This window comes from Excalfactoria chinensis, chromosome 3 (assembly GCF_039878825.1).
Source record: "Excalfactoria chinensis isolate bCotChi1 chromosome 3, bCotChi1.hap2, whole genome shotgun sequence".
NCBI lineage: Eukaryota > Metazoa > Chordata > Aves > Galliformes > Phasianidae > Excalfactoria > Excalfactoria chinensis.
The window spans coordinates 91,852,800-91,869,819 of record NC_092827.1 but is presented as its reverse complement, the minus strand read 5'-3'; the positions used below and the strand labels follow the sequence as shown (position 1 = coordinate 91,869,819).

Below are 17,020 nucleotides of genomic sequence, written 5' to 3'. Positions count from 1 at the left end.
ACCCTACTGAAGTAAGTTTTTACAATTGTCTTGAACAATTTGTGAGCCATTCTGCAAAACTCTTGTTTTAGAATCGTTTTTTAATCATTGCTACCATATCACCATCGCTGAGCCTTCATACAATATGTTTTATAAACTTATCACTAAACTGATTTATTGGGTTTAATTTAAACCTGAGCTCAAACAACATAAGGCACAGAGAAGCTTGCTATTAACTGACATATGAATCTCTGCATTTTCTGCACTGCTGTGAGAAAATTCATTAAAAATCTTGTGAAGGCCAGATCAGCAGAACTTTCCCCTGAAGATTATCAGTAATTCTAACAGATTCCCTAGCAAGTGGGGCAGAGTAGTGAAGGCATAAGAGTGCTCAGTGGACAACAGAACAATCAGCCAAAGGAGGCTGAATCCCAGTTGATGAGTAGAGGAAATCGACAGTAATACTGAATAGAAGATGGTCAGGACCTGAGATAGGAAGGTTAGCCTGGATGGAGCTGTGAGCAACCCGATCTAGCTGCAGATGTCCCCATTCACTGCAAAGGAGTTGGACAAGCCGACCTCTAGAGGTTCCATCCAACTCAGAAGATTTTATGGATCTATAATCTCCAGAAATGCTCAGTGCTCATAGCTGTATCTGAGATCTCCAGAAATCTCTGCACTCTGAATACTTCCAAATTCAGCATAGTCTTAAAAAGCAAATCCTGGATGTTCCTTGTCAGTTGCCTCTGAACTGTTCTTAAGCCCCCTCAGACTCTGCTGTTCTTTGATAAAATTAGATTAATACTATCTCACTCCCCACAGGTATTGTTAATAAAAATATGTTGTTGTTTGTCAAGTGCTCATGTGTAGCATGAATATCCCCACAGAAATTCATTGCAAGGGGAAGATCTGGAATGGTGTATGAATGACAGAGAGTGAAAAAATACTGACTTATGGTCATTTTCCAAAAGAGGCACAGGTCCTAAAGGAGAAACAATAGCTGCCAAGGACTACAAGTATACATTTTCACATTCACAGATGAGTCAAGTGATCACTTTAATTTTGCCATCTCAGTTCTAGCATTTTCTAGGTGTTCACCTTTGAAATCCATACTGAACATGATTTGTTACACAGGTAATACAGACATAACATTCACAACTGATTTTTAAAATTGCAGATACTGCTAAGGGACTTACTCCCCTGTCTTTCCCTAACCATCAATACCCAAGATTCACAGCCCAAGTCTTTTCCTATCAAAGCTCACTGGGAGGCTCCTGAAGTACTAAACTGCTACCTTCTATGCAGATCAGACAGAGAAAAAAACATAGATCAAGCCAGTTCCCTTCAGGTTTTGGAAAGAAAGAGGTTGGCATATGCTTACTAATTTTTCTGCTGCTTGTGATTTGTCTAAAGGAAATCATGAAAACAGAAGCAAACCATTCTTGACACCATGATGAATCTTCTGAAATCGAAGCTCTACTCCAAAGATTGACCTTTTTAAAGTTTCTTAACACAATGGCTGAAAACTCATTCTGCCTTGGATAAACAACGTTATCCACAAATACAGTGGAATTGTTGTTGTTGTTGTTGTTTTGATTTTAATTGAGCTTGAGGCAAACTGCCAGCATGAAGACTTTCAGCTCAATTAATCAGAATTCGGAAAAACTTATAAACAAGAGGGTGAAAAATTTAATGGCAAATGACAAGAAGGCCATACTCTAGAAGAGCTTTCAATCCACTCTTAAAGTATTCCATTATTAGAGCATAAACAACTTTGCCTTTAGCAATTCACAACTTCAGTCCTATGAGTAAGGAGAAACTGTGGTCCTGGGAACAGACTCTAGGTTGGAGATCAAGATATATACATTCTTTTGCCTGTCCTACTGATGATCCGCTCCCATCATGTAGTGCAAATATTTTGTCCCCACACTTAATTTCTTGTTCCAGTTAGACTTTAAGGTCTTCAGAGCAAATCTTACCATATTTTTTTTGTATACTAATACTCATAGTGGTCCTCTGCAGATACTCTAAGCATTATTAGTATGTATGCATTAAAGTTGGTATATGGAGTAAGTAGCTTGTTCTGTTTCCTAAATAGTCCAAGTAAATGTTAGCATACTTCATTGACTTTTAGGTCACTCTGTAAGTGGTCTCAGCCTTGAGACCTCTAAAAGCTCCTAGAGCAATGACACCTGGTGTTGTTTCCTACTGAGCAAAACGTGTACTGGTGTACCTTTATCTTACTACAGCAATGTTAATGGCTTGAGAAACACAGTTGTAATTAAATATTTGTGTTTTACTGAGAAGCATATTTGTAGATTCCATTCATACCTGCTCCTGGGGAGGAAGGCTCAAACATACTACATGTATCACTGCACGTGTTGGAAGCTTGCTCTGAGAGCTTCTTCTTGGCACTTCCATCTGCAGACTTATGTGACTTCTTTTTATTTTTCACCAGAATTTTGTACATTAAATCCATGGGGCTTGGAAGAGGAACCCCGGGTTCAAGCTTTCAGAAAAGAAAGAGAGATCTGTTACAACACAAGAAGAAACAAGCTTACAGCAATTTCTTAAGGTCTACATAGTACACGATAATTTTGTAACTCCTCAACGAGCCCTGTTAAAATGCACCTCTTGAACAACAGGTAACCTTCATTAAGTGAAACAGGGCTATGGAGGGCATACAAGAAAAGAAAAATACCTTATGAAATGTCTACAGCAATATCTTCAATAAGAACCAGCTCAAATACGAAAGCAAACATTATAAATCAGTGGCTATAAGAATCAATTGCAATTACAGGATTACAATTCAGTGTATCAAAACAACCTCTGCATCAGAAATGATATGACTAAGTCACCAACAGTACAAATTGTTTAAAGCCCTCCTTTAGGCTCTGTCTTGGATGGCTGCATATAAAGACTGACACAGGAGTGAATAAAGTAAAAATTCATAAGATATTTGTGATCTTACAAAAACCAAACCATATTACCGGATATTTCTCCAATGGATCCATAAGCAATGCATCTCCAAATATTAATCTGCAGTACTCTGCCATTTTTGCCTGCTGTTTAGGGCTAATGGGGAGAAAAGAAAGAAAGAGATGAGTCCTACTAATGCTACAGACTGAAAGCAGCAGTAACAGAATACCTAATATCTCTAAACAAGATATAATTTCCTGATTCAATCACTGTGAATTGTTCACTGAGACATAGATACATCATGCAATTATTCTGATTCCTTTGATAGAGCTTATCAAAAGGATGACACGTGAAGTCACTAAGCAGTTGAATAATGGTGAAACAGAACTTTGGAGTTCTATTTTCCCCATGCACTTAGCAGGAAAAAAAATAAAAAATAAAAAATGAGGATATCAGTTATTACCTTTGGGGAAATAAATGCTGCATGGATTTGCCTCTTTCAGACAACATTTTATTCAAAGTTTAAATACTTTCCTCCTTGTGTTATTTTATACACACGCCAAGCATTCCTCTTACGCCCCCTCTCCTTTCATTTGGATTATTTTCTTACTCATCATACCTGACCTAAGGCTTCAAAACCCTAACAGTTACACACATAGCAGCCTCCTCTGATAGGGTCCCAAACATTGTAACCTCACATGGTTGTGCCCTTGTGTCTCTAGGGCACTACTGAAAGAAGAACAGGGAGAAGACGTAACTTGGGTTTCAAAAGCAGCAAAAATTCATCAATTAAAGGTACCAATAGAGAAGCAGCTAGCTTCACCTCAGATTTCATCTCAGCCCACTTTCCCTACGTATTTGTTTCAGCCTATGTGAGATAAGTGCTTTGGGTGCTGTGCCTGTAACATAACAGTTCCTCCAGCTTGAGCACTGCTCCCAGATGCAGCTTTGCAATGTTCTCCCTCACATGGTGCTGGCCCACTTCGCAGACCCTCACGGGTGAGGCTGGCATCAGCAGCTTGTGCTGCTCTCGCCTCCTGCTGCATCTTCACTGGCAGAAGTCATAGCATAGATGTAATTAGTACTAATGTTAAGAGGCATTATGTCAATTTGGAGAATTGCTGTAATAAGTGCTGGTGTAACTGCATTTTAAATTAAATACTACATGCCTGTAATACATACATAGCTGGGACCAATATAAATACACCAGGTGGAACTGCTCAACTATTATTTTAGCTTGTTGTTTGGGTCAACAGCCAGATCCTTTACTTCTTTATTTTCTAATCAGATCTGGTGTTGAATTTTACCTTAACAAATTACTTCAGCGGTTGACTTGACATCCTCTAGAAATAAACTCAATCTCAGCAAGTTTTACTCATAATCAATTTTCCCAAAGTGCAACCCAATAATGAAATTGCTGCGTATCACAGTGATAGGAGTTTCGGGACTGAGGATAGGTTACATTGCTTATAAGTATTACTCAAATCATCTTAACATGCAGTGCAGTGCTAAAACTCACTCTCTAATTTCAGACAACAGTGCATGTTTGTTATATATGCCTAATAAAGCCCGTAACATCTGAGCTTAGGTTTCTTTTAAAATTCTCGTTTTTGATACTCTCTGAAGTTTTGATTAAAGTTTGTTTAATACAACCTCTTCAATTATTGCTAACTATGAACCACATACTACGGAAGATACACAGATGACATAAGCCGTTATGTTACCATGGAGCTACTTTTCATGACAAAGTAGAACTGGATATATATGAAAAAAGTAGCGTTCATTTTTCTCTTGTGAACCAGGAGTACAGCAACTTCACTGTTTTGCCATTAGCCACCAACTGAGTACTTGGCAATGGAGCTCTTTCTGAGTTCAGCAGGGCCAAACCAGAGCTAAGATAAAGGCTGGGTGGCATTTGAATCAAAACACGTAACTTCCCTAAGATCAGCATGCTGGCTGTCCCTTGAAGCAGATACAGAGTGAACCGGCCATTAGCTCCGTCATTTACAAAACATACTGAGAGCAGGTTTTAAATTATTCCACCAAGCCATGGAAGTGCTGCATGCAATTTAAATCACTACAGTATTTCATTAATTTCTTTTACATGCAGCCAATTCTGCAAAAACGCTAAGAGCCACTTTTAGCTGAGGATGGAAAATTAAGATGAAGACAGGCAAGGCAGTGAAACTAAGAACCCACAAGGGAGATGGTGACAGGAGGAATAGATCAGGCAATGACAGTGCTTTAGCTATTTCTAACTGCCAGCTACCAGGGAAAATAAAGGCATAGCATTCTGCTTCAGTAAGAAAGCAGACCACAGCTATCACCTACAAGGGGTCTATAGGGATGACTTCCTATCATCTCCACTAGGGCATCCTGTGAATACAGCCATGCTCTTAGGACCCAGAAAGTACAAGGAACACTTCCTTGAATCACAAGAGCACAATAATTAGACATGAGTTGTGACACCAGCATTTTTGAATGGGCACATTGACCCCAAAAAAGAACATTTGATATGAAATAGAAAAAGGATGCAGAACTTTTATCTAATAAATTTCATAAAAAACAGCTAGAACAAATTCTTCTGATGTCCCATGTTTAATTACATGGTTACCTCATAGAGCACACTGTGAGGACTTCCATTTTTGCAAAAGAGAAAAGTTCAATGCAGCACATTTTGGTTTAGCACATAAATTCCAATATAATCATTTTGCAGAGGGGAAAAAGGAGGAAAAGGAAAATTAAGAAGTAACAGATCTTAATAATATATAAAAAAAAAAGTCTTGCAATACCAGACAATATCAAAGAACAAAACTCTTGACATAACAGAACTACTTTCCTTTGTCAACTTGACCATATGAACTGTTATTTTAAAAAGCCCCCAAGAAAGAACTTGAGAAGTTTAGGAGATAAGAGTTATGTAGGAGTTCAGTATTTAAACAAGCAGTACCCCCTGTGATCCTCACAAATACACGCTTCGTTTTAAGAGAGATCATTAGCAATAGTATTACTATTAAAGTACTTTACAAGTTGGAGTATTTGTTTCCATTTATTTTACCCTCCTTTCAAAATTATGAACCAGAACAATCAATGTGTTTTCTCATCTGTGTTGTTAAGAAACACTGAGTCAGATAAAGAAAAAACAACCACATCTATTGTTATTGGAAATTCTAGCCTTCATTGAATGTAATGAAAATGGATTGTCTCAAAAGAGCTAACTCCATCTGCTGGATGATTTTCACTTGGTGGATATGGATGGTTACCATATGTGGAATGAATGCATACGCCCCTAGAATGTGGCAGGGCAAGGGCAGATAAAGCAGTAACATGATACCTGGAGATATGGAAGTACAGGGAATCTGAAGAAATGTTTTCATTAACATAACTGCATTGCTTGTATTTTACTTTACTGTGTTGGTGCTACACCTATTATGAAGGTCATTCATAGAGGCTCTCTGGCACTACCTCACAACTACTCTTAACATTGTATTATCACTTCTGCAGAAGTCCTTACTCTGCATAAAGCAAATAAAGACACAGAACCTTCCCAAAAGAGTTTAAAATAATTTAAAGCGTTGGAAAAAAAAGTGAGAATAATTCCATTAATATTTGAAGAAACAATTCCAGCAAGAAATCGGTGGTATGAATAACTGTAATTAAATTTAATCTTGGAAGACATCTATGGATAATGCTCAAGGATCACTTAACCTTTTTGCTATGTCATCAGTGCATTTCTAATTATAGGCTGTCTGCTCGCAGATTTGCAGATACCTTATCTTCTTGTAAGCTTAATTTTAAACATCAAGGTCTTCTTGAGGTCTTTTAAGAGTTTTCAGGCCAGTTTCCTGTTTGTTGAGAGAAGCATGTCTTTTCTTATTATGGTCTTTTTCAGTATCCACATTTATATTTTAATAAAAATGGTGGTATGCATAATATTCTATGTATATATATATTTGTATATATTCTAAATTCTATAGCTTACTTCCTTTTCTAAACTTCTCATTGCATAAAAATAGACAAGAATGAATACACAGCAAAGTTAAAGGAAACAGAAGTTATTTACATGCTATGCATTTGAGAGGAATCCTACAACAAAACCTGAAAGAAAGTAAAAGGAGATGACTAACACTGTGTGCTAACAAACAATTCATTTATTTCTCAAGTGAAAAAAAAGTGTTAAAAATACCCTTGTGAGCTGAAACCAGGGGAAGAAAAATTGCATTTTAAGTTCAGTGGTGACAAATTCTGTCATATGTACATAGCTGATGTATAACTTATTTAACTCTGATAACTGCAATGCCTAACAGCCAAGCATAAAAAACACAGGTAAACCACTCTTCTGTTTTAACCAATGCCAACATTTCCATCCACTTGTAGGGGACCTGCATTTCACCCATGAATACTGACTCTTGTAACTTGACAATCAGAAGAGAAAATCTGGTCACCCTGAAGTAGGAATTGATGTCATTATATGTGTTTTGACAGTTCTCCGAAAACACTTAGCACTGTTTGTTAGTACTCACAAACTCAATTTTAAGACCTAGGAGAAAAACAACATTCCAGGTAAAGAAAAGACAAAGGGAGCATTCCATGGAATTAGGTGAAGGTTTCTCTGAGTGGCATGACTAATTGCAGATTTCTGTAGAAACTAGTGAAGAAACGAAGGGATAATTGTAGCAGTCAGTAAAATAACTAGAAATTATTTTCAGCCAAAGCAAAATTAGAACTCACATGCAGCAAGTCTGATGAATTACTGCAGCAAAAAATCATGAACAGCAATAGAAGCTCAAGAAGAGAAAATATTTGATATTGATTTCCTAGATTTGCTTTGCTAAAAAGGTACATAATAGAAATATATGAGAAAAAGAAAAAAAAATAAGATAATTCATTCTTTCATGAGTGGAGTTTTTTTTGAAGAGGAAGATACAGTTGTTTCTGTGGGGGAAAATTTGAAAGATAAGAGTAATGCAGAAGTAATTCTGGTCTCTCTTTGACATGTTCATGCAGTTTCACCACACCTTTGACTCTGATGGAAGTTTCACCTTACAGTTTTGTGCACGTAACTTACATCTGACTGAAGTTTGTCTTACACAACTATTTATGATATCTTCTTAACATACAACAAACCACTCTGGAAAATTTAAGTCTTAATGACTTTAGAGTAAGAAAAACGTAACTGCTCTGTTTAAGATAAATTAGAAGCACCTTCTCCAAACATACATTTTAATAGAAAGAGAAGAATGAAGGCAAAATGAAGTGGATTTAAGAATGATGACTGAGAACTTTTCTAAAGACAAGAAGTTGCATTTGGAAATGCAGTGAAAAACACTGTGAATTAAAACCTACTGCAGTAGTTGAGTGTAAAAGAGTCGGAAGTGATATGACTAACCCAAAAAGAAGCGAGTGTGGGGACTGATTAGAGAAAGAAATTAAATACAGCACCTTTGTGGTCTTTTTGAGGAAGACAGAGTCAGCTAAGTAGGATTTAACAGGTAGTTTTTTTAATCATAACCTTGCTGTCTTATAAAGTGCACAGTGCAAGCATCTATTTGTCAACAAAACATAGTGTTTTATTCTGAAAGCTTATAGGATCACAGAATGGCTTGGGTGAGAAGGGACCTCAAGAATCATTAAGTTCCAGCCCCCTACCACAGCAACTCAGCACCCTCTCAGAGAAGAATTTCCCACAGACATAATCTGAATCTTTCCTCTTTCAGTTTCAAACCATTCCCCCTTGTCCTACTGCTATCTACCCATGTAAAATATTGATCATGTGCAAAGCTTACAATACCATATGGCAAAGGAATTGTAAAGGCAAAGGCATTGTATGTCAGCACTTGGATTTAAAATTTTTCTACCTAAACCATTTTTGATCAGTACTGTTACTCTATTCTTAAACACATCCATAAATACCTTGTAAAAAGAAACTTCTCCCTAAAAGAGTAGGAAAGCAGTTAGCCCTCACCTTTTTCCTTTTTGAAAAGTGCCAACATCTTTTCTAATTTGTATTAAATCCCCAAAGCATCCCCAAGGATTATTTTTTTCTTTTAAATGAAAGAAACGTTTCTCAACCCAAATTGGCCCCAGAAGCACTGAAAATGTTTTCACAGTAGCAAACAAAAGGGAACAAAACAACTGAAGTTACGGCACATGCTGTGTGCCAACATCATCTCATTTGGAACTATGTGGTGCCTACACAAATAAACAAACAAAAGATTATGCAAAAATAGAAATGAATATCAGATCTAGGTTAGTAATTACAACACAGGTAATAGGGACACATCTAAGTGTTCTCATTTTATTTTTTTTTCCTCCTTCTCTTATGTAGTAAAATGTGCAACATAAGCAATTAAAACAAACAAACCCCCCCACCCAAGAGAAAACAGCTTAGGCAGATGGATTTTTTCTTTTTTTTCCCAGAAGTGAAGAGTTCCTACCTTCCCATGCCACCTATTTTGTAATCCTCGCTAATCTACGCCTAGTCCTGGTAGAGAAGTGGTTCTTGCATTTACTTCTAACATGAGAAACAGACCAAATACAGAATACAACCACAGTGCAGAACAGATGCAAGCAGGTGAAATATTGCTTCTCTTTCTTTGACAAGCACCACTTCAGTAGGACATATCGAGACTATAAAAGACTATAAAATTAACAACATTCATCTCATAATTATTTAAGCTTTCTCTGTCTATTTAAAGAATCTAAATATTCTAATTCAGGAAGGTTGTTAAGAACGTTCCCAATTCATTCTGATGATCTGAGCTACTTAAGCTGATATAAACTTTTAGTTTGGATAAGAGCTGTTGATCACATCAGATAATAAACCTGCCTCAACTTCATTCATAATCCTGTGTTTAGTTATAAAAATATAACACCATATGGGGAAAACGGGTAATTACTTACGAATCCACGTGATTTTCAAAGGAAAGGAGGATTGGAAAGGGCGATGTCTTAAATGCACACTCAGCAATAGCTTCTATTACTTCCTAAAGAATCAAAATATACATAGTTACAAAGTCATGTCTCTATAGAAACAATATTTTGGTGTTTGAAAACAGATAAGACCCCGCAGCAATTGTATCCAAACTACTGGAAATCATACTCAGATCTTCTATCCTAAACATCCTTGAAAGCTATGCATGAACTTTTTGCAGCAAACAATTCTTTTCAGCCTGAGCTGTAACCACATCTCCAAAATGTTTGATGATTCTCCTGCACAATTTTTCCCCAGAAATGACCTATGTCTGCTTAAATCAGAAGTTCAAATGTAAAACTTGATCTCCGCACAGTGTTGTTCCATGCCTGAAGCTATACTTTTCATTAATTATTTTGCATAATAATGAACACACTCTGACAAACTCATGTTTTTTCTGCATAGATATCTCATATCACACTCATAATTGACACAAGCAGATACCTTTAAAATCCTTAGTGACTGACTTACAAGTTTTAGTTCTCGGTTCTTTGTTTTGTGTTTTGTTGGGCTGTTGGTTTTTTTTTGATGAGAGAAACCCCTCCAGAGCAAAGAACCAAAGGGAAGGAAAGGAGAAAGTTACTCAATTATAACAGCACAGTATTAATCAAAAAGGGCTCAGAAATTTAAACTTACGTAGAAGTGTCCTTTTGCCTTTGATAGAAAATAGCAACTGTAAATATAGTAGCTTAATCATTTGGTGACACTAATTTTAGTGAGGTACATGATACAGCGATGCACTCAGCATTAGAATTGACTCACAATTTCCTATTGGAATATTGATCTTTTTTTTCATGAGAACTTACTGAGTACTGAAGATTTTACTGTTCTTGAGTCTGAAAGATCTCATAAACCTGTTCCATCCCAAATCATAACAATGACTTAAAATTATAAGATTTGTTTATTTCAAACTAGCGCTCCATGGGGATTCCTTTTATTCTCTTTCTGTACTTGAGAATATTAGACTCAAAAGTGTAAAAGTAAGGAATGCACTTCCTAACACGAAAGCAGACTTTCTGGTCCATTCCTTCTGATTTGGGGCTGAAAGCAATGCATACACCATCTCAAGATCTGCTGATGCAAGCTATGGTACAACCACAATTTACAGCTTTTATGAAAGGCATGCCTTGTCATAGCATGTCTTACAAGATGAGAAAGTAGCTTTTCCAGCACACTCCAACAGGTGATGGATGACTCCATTTAATAAACTGCAACCATCCAATATATGAATGCCTCACATATCACTAACCATTCACATGCTTCAACTAAGTCTCTGAAGAAAGCAGAAAGGCAAAATATTTATTGAAATATTTTCAGTTCAGTTTTGGGCAACTCAGTACAGAAAGGATATCAAGGTGCTGGAGCAGGTCCAAAGAAGGGCAACAAGGCTGGTGAAAGGCTTGGAGAATATGCCCTATAAGGAGAGACTGAAGGAACTGGGGCCGTTTAGTCTGGGGAAAAGGAGGCTCTCTTCTAATATCTGAAAGGAGCTTACAGTGAGAGCAGGGTTGGTCTCTTCTCACTGGTGACAGGACAAGAGCAAACAGTCTTAAGTTGTGCCATGGTAAGTTTAAGGCTGAATGTCAGGAGAAGCTTCTTTACAGAAAAGGTTGTTAAGCACTGGAATAGGCTCACCGAGGAGATGGTTGAATCACCATCCCTGGATGTGTTTACAAGCTGTTTGGATGTGGTGCTCAGAGACATGATTTAGCAGAGGGTTGTTATTTAGGGTAGTATTGTTAGGTTGCAGTTGGACTCGATGATCTTTAAGGTCTTTTCCAACCTGAGTGATTCTACGATTCCATGATTCTATTGGGAGAACAGTAAACGGAAAGCAGGTAGAAAGCTGCAGTTTCACACTAGTGGTTCTCCCATAGGCAAACATAAAATGGAGTGACTCTTGATGCACACTTTTTCCAGCAACGGTAAATTACTGAATGCTGATGCCACCTTACAATGGTTGTACTGTGAGATTCATAAGAGTATCTCTAGCAGTTTTGCCATTGCAAGGGAACAGCAAGGCTGAGAATAGGATTACAAATATTAAGTCACCTAAATGCTTCCTACCCACATGACTGGTGTTTGCTTGGTCACCACCCATTTGCATCCTACTCCCTTTGCTTAAAGAGCATGACCGAGAGTTTAAGAAGACCAGATACAAAAGTACTGCTGAGAGCAGTCCTGAGGCCTTTCATGCTCTTACGCACTGCTTTAGCTGTGAATAAATCCATGAAGACACTTTCAACTGCATTCTCAGTTGCAAAAAGGGATAAAATTCAGCATGTATGGAGAAGAATAGCCTGAAAGAGTAAAAACCAGGATGACATTGATGAAATTTGAGGATAAAAGCTTCAGATTTTGGTTCCATGGCACAATGGTGATTCAGTCTCACAGTGCCTTCAAATGTAAATGCAAATTCTCTATGGTCAAAAAAGAACATGATAAGTGCCACATTTTACTTCTGCTTCAGAATGACTCACCTGAAACAGATCTCCAAGGTATTTACAAGTACACAGATTCATGGTTATGGCATGAAAAAATACTGGTTCCCTATAAGATCACATCCTTGCAGCAGCTTGCAGTCTGCTGCTGAGAAGAATCTTCTAAATATCATGAAGAAGTGCAAAAAGAAAACAAACAGGAAAAAAAAAAAAGCACTAAAACCCCAGAACCAAAACTCCAGCAACATAGAAATGGGCAGTATATACTGGCTCTTTCTCTGCACTTCAGAAAGTCTGAGGCAGCAAAAGGAGTCAGTGAATGTCTGAGGCATTGTGTGCTGCAGTCATGCCAAAAGCATGAACTGACAAATGATTCAGTAATCAAGACCCAGTAATCACTCTGAATTGATTCATGTACTTCTGACACATCATTTCACTATCATTTTGCTCCTCCTAATCCAAGCAGTGTATGTTGAGTGTTGAAAAGAAAAACAGCAGTCAATACATTTATATAATTTCTGTGGGGAGAAAAATATTTGCCCTGAACTGACATACAAAACCCACTTGATTTTCTTTAAAACCCATTTCATACCTCTCCTGCAAAAACAATTCTTAGAGTTGAACTTCTAAGCTACCAGGACGATTCTCATTCCTACCAATACTCCTTTTAAGAATCAGGTTAATTTTGTTTTAAATTCCTCTTCACCAAGGAGAAGTTGAGAGCTGTCTACCCTAACTAAAGGACTTTCAGCAATCAAACTCTGTGCACATAAACATAAATGCTTTTCACCAGTTCCATGGGAAAGTTAATACCAAAAGTGAAAGAAGGTTGTGTTTTACATTTTCCTGTGATTAATTAAATCAGCGGAGAGTTAGAAAAAACAAATTGACAAAAAAAGTAATGCTCTGGTGTTGAGTGAAATTTGATGTTTTGTCTGTGTAGTAGCACTGTTATTTTTTTTCCCCCTCAAGGAAGGCAGTACAAGGCAAAAGAAAATCAACAGTAACTCATGCTTCAGATGTGGGAGACGTGCTTCAAATTTGTAATCTGTAGAAAAACCACATCTATCACCTGCAACACAACCAAACTCAGAAATGGATATTTTTCCAAGTCTTCTTGCACACCGGTGAGTCTAGAAATGTATTTCCATAGCAAATTAGTGTCTCAGATGAATAAGAATTATTTCTTTACTCTTCAAAAATGGTATCTCGAGGTATCATTACAACCTGCGCTGACTACCAATATTAACAGGACAGAAAAATCCCTCCATCTCATTCCTCTAATGCTTCAGATCAGAAACATCTCTGACAATAGCAACAAGGTAACAATTTAATGTTATGGCTAGGGTAGTACTTCTACCTTTTATTACAGAAAAGGGAAATGGAAGATGAAATTCAGAAATACAGATGATAAACACAAGGTTTGAACGGCATTAATATCCCCTCACAATCTCCAAAGCTACTAAGTTTTCTCCCTTTTGTGCTTCAGATCTTATCCCCAGTATCAGGGACAGGGGTAACCATCAAAGAATCTCTTCCTCTGCAAGGTTCACCTCTTCCAATGATTCCACACACACTCTGAAATCTCCTTTTAAAAACACCTTTTTACTTGTAAACTTTTCCTCCCTTCTACCTTTGCGGCAATATTCTATCAAGGAATTTCTCATGCGTTTTACGTAAAAGAAACTGCCCTAGCTGAAGCCAGCCACCCCAGCACGCTGTGCTGCCGTACCTTGAAAGATATTTCAGTTGTCATAGTGAACCCGTGCGTAATGACCGGCTCTTCTTCAGCTGTTCTCCCTTTCCAGCAGTCCAGCTCCACACAGCGGCAGCCTGACAGAAGCACTTGCCGATACATCTCCACTGAAGAGTTCCCGGCCAGCTGACCAGCTGAGGCAACATAACAAGGACATGATAAAAGAGAGTCATTTTAGGCCTCGGGAATAAATACAAATAATCTAATGATAATTAGAGTTAACAGCATCTTTTACCCTCGGCTGACAGGAATAACACTCAAAGGCATACAAAATATGTAATGATTAATGGAAATGACTTAGGCAGAGTCAATGTCATGGTTTGCATTCTGCCATAAGTTAAACCATTGTGAATGAGGAGAGAGAAATATATCAAAGCCAATTCATAAACTTCTGTTAGACAAAGTTGATGTGAAATAACTTGTATCAGTTCTAAGGACTTTGTTACCCTGTAACAAACAGAGTGAAATTCAGAGACAGCTCGGGACAGTCAGTTCTCAAATATTATGCAGTGTTCAGTGCAAGATAAAACCAACCTCCTGAATGATCACTAATGGTACCATGCCCAGGTCTCAAATCTATATTTTAACACTCTAATCACTGTGCTGAGTTACTCAGTAAAATTTCCTATGTAATGCTATATTACAAAAGAAGAAATTTAATTAGACTACCAATATCCAGCAATGACATAATATAAATCTAAAAATAAACAAGGAAAACTTCTTCCCAAACTCAGGAAGTATTAAATACTAAACAAACAATTCCAGTTGTGCTCAGCCACAGCACTCTCCCCCTGTTTCAACAGGCTGGGTTCCAGTTGGATGGACACAAATTTCTTTGAGCACAGAGGGAAAGATAACAGAAGACCTGCCTAATGCTTGCTTTCTACGTTAAGAAAATGGATGCAGCTTCCTGCTTTCTAGCAGATGTATAAAGAAGGTTTTCATGGATCCTTTGGAGGGAATTCACTTGCATTCTAAGGAGGCAGTGAGATCATTTATGCTAAAGATTCTTCACCGATGGGAGTTACACAAAATGTTTTATCCAGACAGGCATACAATACCATACAGATTAATCCTTGTTTTATTGCCTCTTTGGCTCTATGTTTAGGTTTTATGCTGAGAACTATATGTTTCTGTTTGCATTACCAAACAGCACTGTCTGTTTTCCGTGTTTTTATGTTTCACTGTAAAAAGGTACAGAAAATCTTCTTGTTGGAAAATTCCTGTTTACTACGTGCATGTCTGATGCATGAACTGAAACAATCATAAACACTCAAAACATATTAACATTACACTCCCATTGAAATCCATAAGATTTCTCAGCATCTTCTGGGAAATACAAGTTTATAACACAATTTGGCTTGTGTTGGAAGGTTCTGAAAATCTAAATGGAGTCAGCAAAGTGATGATGTGTCTCTTTTTTCCTTCACTTTTTTCTGTGCTACCCCCCACACCCTTGATAACGCCAGGTTATCTTTACCCCCACAATAATCATCTTGGTGCTATCTCAAGTACCTGTGGTAATCAGTGGCTCTTTGTCTTTACAGGGTACAAGCGAGCAGTAGCACAGATCAGGGTACAACAGCACACATTTCTGTGCATTTATACCTAAGCAACTGACATTAAGTGGGTCCTCTGAGCTCAGCTGCCTGAAAGCACATTCACTTAGAAAACTTGTTTTCACGGTTCTCTTCCCTTGGTCTCAAAACACTTTGATTTGCATTTTGATTAACAAATTATTTTATGATTAACAAACGACTGTATCTGCTGAGAAATGACCGGTCATTATTGCCAAGCAATCTGGACTACAAGATCCATAACCTTCAAAAGTGCTTAAGTAAATCATGACATGCATCATTTGCCATCTAACACTCTTCCACACTACCTTGTTAATAAGGCTCAGACCTTTTGGAAGGATTCCTGCTAAGGACAAGAGGATGATGCTTAATCTCCAAAACATTCAATCTTAAGAAAGTCTCCTAGTCCGATCATAAAATGATAGCAAGGGTTTCAATGCTCTCTATAGCTTATTTTTCTAAATTTAGATTATTAGGGATGCTTGCTCAATTTTTTTAACCTATATTATTTACAAACTGTCGTGTCATCTGCATCTATTCCAAATTGCGCTAACAGAGAAACTAAGGAGAATAGCTGCAGAATGATAGTTTTAATATCCTGAGCACAGATAGCACAGATCAAATTTGTAATACTGGAAATTGAAAACGTTACGTATCCCCTTCTATAACACATACAGAATCCACAATAGCGTCACAATACTTTTACCACGTCATTTCTCAAGTAGAAACAGATTTTGACAAAAATCAGCTTTTCTAATAACATGCGGCCAAATCATAACTGACACAAAAAATAGATGCTAAGGCTAATGAGCCTGTAGTCATGCATGCAAGCTGAGAACATGACGCACGTTTTCCCATACACACCAGTTCCACACTTCCATAGCTTGAAGTGACTTGTTTCTCAGCAAATGCATCTTTCTTAGGTTTATTCACTGCTGTTTTTCTAAGTGCAAGACTTAGAAGTGCATGAGCTTAAAATTTAATTATGATCGTAAGATATTTGCCTTCCCCAAAGTTGGTCCCAGGCGTTTGCTGTCCTTTCATTACTCTTGAAACAGAAGCTGCTCCTGCCACCTTACCCACCTTCCACACCTTTTTCTCCCAGCATGAAAAAGCAGCTACCCTACACAAACATCATGCTAGACCTCACCTTTTCAGGGATGTCCCGGAAAAGCTATTCCCACTCTTGATCTACACTGTAGCTTTCAACATGCAAATTCAGACTCCCGTACTACTGGGAGCCTAACTTTTGAGCTTAGCAGTAACAGAAGGTGTGTTTTTCAGGCTTTCCAGACACAGTGCATTTATCTGAATTTAGTCTCTTCTCAAGTTATTTCACCACAAACAGGACTGTTGAATTAGATCTCATTCATTG

General features: G+C 37.5%; 1 protein-coding gene across 3 annotated transcripts in view; it reads right to left on the bottom strand.

The window, feature by feature from the left end:
* Positions 1-17,020, bottom strand: part of PLCB1 (phospholipase C beta 1) — a 359,203-nt gene that overhangs the window by 97,194 nt on the left and 244,989 nt on the right. For all 3 annotated transcript variants that reach the window (XM_072331035.1, XM_072331034.1, XM_072331036.1), the window contains 4 exons: positions 14,045-14,202; positions 9,802-9,884; positions 2,970-3,054; positions 2,311-2,488 (listed from right to left, as the gene is read on the bottom strand). In XM_072331035.1, coding sequence (XP_072187136.1) covers positions 2,311-2,488; positions 2,970-3,054; positions 9,802-9,884; positions 14,045-14,202 — 504 coding nt within the window. The remainder of the gene's footprint in view (positions 1-2,310; positions 2,489-2,969; positions 3,055-9,801; positions 9,885-14,044; positions 14,203-17,020) is intronic.